This window comes from Sphaeroforma arctica (assembly GCF_001186125.1).
Source record: "Sphaeroforma arctica JP610 unplaced genomic scaffold supercont1.43, whole genome shotgun sequence".
NCBI lineage: Eukaryota > Ichthyosporea > Ichthyophonida > Sphaeroforma > Sphaeroforma arctica.
In genome coordinates this window covers 102,444-105,204 of record NW_014040515.1, presented here as the reverse complement: position 1 = coordinate 105,204, position 2,761 = coordinate 102,444, and the positions used below count along the sequence as shown (strand labels likewise).

The following is a 2,761-nucleotide window of genomic DNA, read 5'->3' as shown; positions in this document are numbered from 1 at the left end:
TGTGTGTGTGTGTGTGTGTGTGTGTGTGTGTGTGTGTGTATGCGTATGTGTGTGCATTTGTCGCATTGTGCGAGACTCCTACCGTCAATCTTCTTTTCCCAGTCGCGGTAGTCTTGCGTAGCGGTACTGCACAATCCAGCACACGCCCGTCCGTCGTTTCCAAAGTATCGCGTATATTGTCTGATGTTGAGAGTATACACTAGTGTCAGCGATTCGAGTACACATACTTTCTGTATTTGTATATATAAACTAAAAAATACACATACACACAGCACGAATTGGTCTGTACTTGCATGACCACACTCCATTAATGTGATGATGTGCTAATAGAATCATATAAAGTGCTCTAAAATACAACACACTGTACTGGTTGAAGGTTACACTCCAAAACTACTCACGACAACTCCCTGGCCATGTATGAACCCAGTACGATGCGTGTCAACAACCCGTGCAGCATAGACAGACAACTTGTTTTGCATACACGCCTGTAGCGTGTAACGTCAGTCCCTCCTCAGAGATTGGACTACAAGTATAGCGCGTGGGTCACCTGGTACTGCCCAGCACTAAGTGAGTCGTACTCAGTTTGTGTGTGTAGTGGTAGTGAAATGAGCTCATCCGTGCACTGCTGTAGTACGTTCGTGAAATATAGGGAAAGGTACTGGAGCACTTCTCTTTCTTCATGAGTATGTGCGTGCACAGAGTAGCGATCATTGTGCGTGCGTGTCGCCACATCTTGAATCTTTGTATGTTGTGGAGCATATTGACCTGAACATATATCACATGCACGTCTAGAGCATATCATACATACACGTAAGTTTATGTTACATACACCCCTGAAATACATAAACTATGGGACCTATTGACCTGGACAATACTACACGCACGCTCACAGCATGTCTATCATACACAGATAGCACATCACACACACCTCAGAAACACACAGACCATGCTACACACGCACCTCAGACCTAACGACATGCCACAGCTATGTAGTTTTCTCTCACATACACATCGGTATACAGTACCGTACTTCTTAAAACAAGGTAATGCGCTTGATCACATCAGTGTGTGTATTGGGTGTATGGTGTGAAGGAAACAATGTGGTAATACCTGTGTGCGATGACATCCGACTTTGGAAAGTCCACTTCCGGTGAGTCCCAGGTGAGCGTGAAACAAATGTCGCCCACCGTCTCTGAGGGTTTCGGCTGTATGACGTCACATCCGCCATGCACAAAGGGCGTAGAGAGCGGGATTTAGATATAACGGGTGCGGCAATGGTAGTTTAGTTCGTTCGTTTGGGCCCAGGCCCACAAAGATTTGAACGGACCTTTAGGACAACTAACTCTGTAGCACAGCCGAAAGGAGTGAGCTGGTCGGGTTCGCTTGGGGGGGGGGGTTAAGTACCGATGCGAGTGAGTAGGTATTCTATCTATCGCATATTAACCAGCACACAACCTAGTGCAGCACACGGACGAGTGCAGCACATAGACGAGTGCAACACACAGACGAGTGCAGCACACAGACGAGTGCAGCATACAGATGAGTGCAGCACACAGACGAGTGCTGGCTGCGGCCTCCACTGTGGTGAAGTGCATGCACTCTGCACTACGCGATGGCGCCTAAGCTGAAGGTCAGGACGACAACCTACGCACACGAGCATCTGCATTAGCAGGTTGCTTGGCATACCTCAAAATCTAGCAAAGGTAACGTACTGAGATAGCACCATAAAAACATGCACAAAATCTAGCAAAGGTAACGTACTTAGACAGCACCACAAAAACGTGCACAAAATCTAGCAAAGGAAACGTACTTAGACAGTACCACAAAAACGTGCACAAAATCTAGCAAAGGTAACGTACTTAGATAGTACCCCGAAAACATGCACAGAATCTAGCAAAGGTAACGTACTTAGACAGCAACCCAAAAACATGCACCAGCAACAAGAAATGATCGATGTACGGGTGGGTTGTGTACCTGAACACTACAGCTCACAGCAGCCCCTATGACTTGGCCCTTGCGCGAGGCCTGGCAGGAGTCTCCGTTTTTTAGATGCCCAGTGGTCAGCAGTTGGTTCCAGAGTAGCGAGCCAGAGCCGTTGGCAGTGAAGTTCGCTTCATACGTCACTTGATACGTTTCCCTAGTATTGATTAAAACGTTTTAGAAGTGATGTGGTGGATGTACAGGTGCTAAAAACCCCAATACTAACGTCAATTGCAGTCGATTCCGCTGGATGGTGAAGTGTCTAAGTAGTATGGTGAACATGGCAGATATGTACACGCGTCCCGCTTGGTTGTAGGCCTATGCAAGGTCACAGAGAGTAGCAGAGCACACATACAACAAAGGTTTTGGACAAAGAATAGAACTGAAGAATGATTGTGGTACTCCATATAATCGTTTTGATGGTATTTGCGATCCTATTTTTATAGGTTTACATCGACATGTGGGAAGCACCCCTTCGTGTTTCCTCGTCTAATATTTACGGCATTGCTTCTAAGGTATCTCTGTTGGCGAGTATCGACTAAATCCAATGGGAAAGGCTCTGTTGTATAATATATATATATATATATGTATGTATATATATATATGTGTGTGTGTGTATAAATATATACGTATATATATATATATATATATATATATATTGTGTGTGTGTAGTATATATGTATATATATATTATTATTATATATATATATATATGTGTGTGTATAAATAATATATAGTGTGGTGGGTGGGGGGGTGGGGGGGGTAGGGGGGGGGGGGGGGG

The 2,761-nt window shown here is 45.0% G+C and overlaps 1 protein-coding gene across 1 annotated transcript in view; it reads right to left on the bottom strand.

Moving 5' to 3' along the window:
• SARC_01139 (hypothetical protein) overlaps positions 1–2,761 on the bottom strand; it is a gene marked incomplete at both ends in the record, with an annotated part of 9,000 nt that overhangs the window by 3,472 nt on the left and 2,767 nt on the right. Inside the window, 3 exons of the mRNA XM_014305146.1 lie at positions 83–180; positions 1,111–1,205; positions 1,975–2,137. Of these exons, the coding sequence (XP_014160621.1) occupies positions 83–180; positions 1,111–1,205; positions 1,975–2,137 (356 nt within the window). The remainder of the gene's footprint in view (positions 1–82; positions 181–1,110; positions 1,206–1,974; positions 2,138–2,761) is intronic.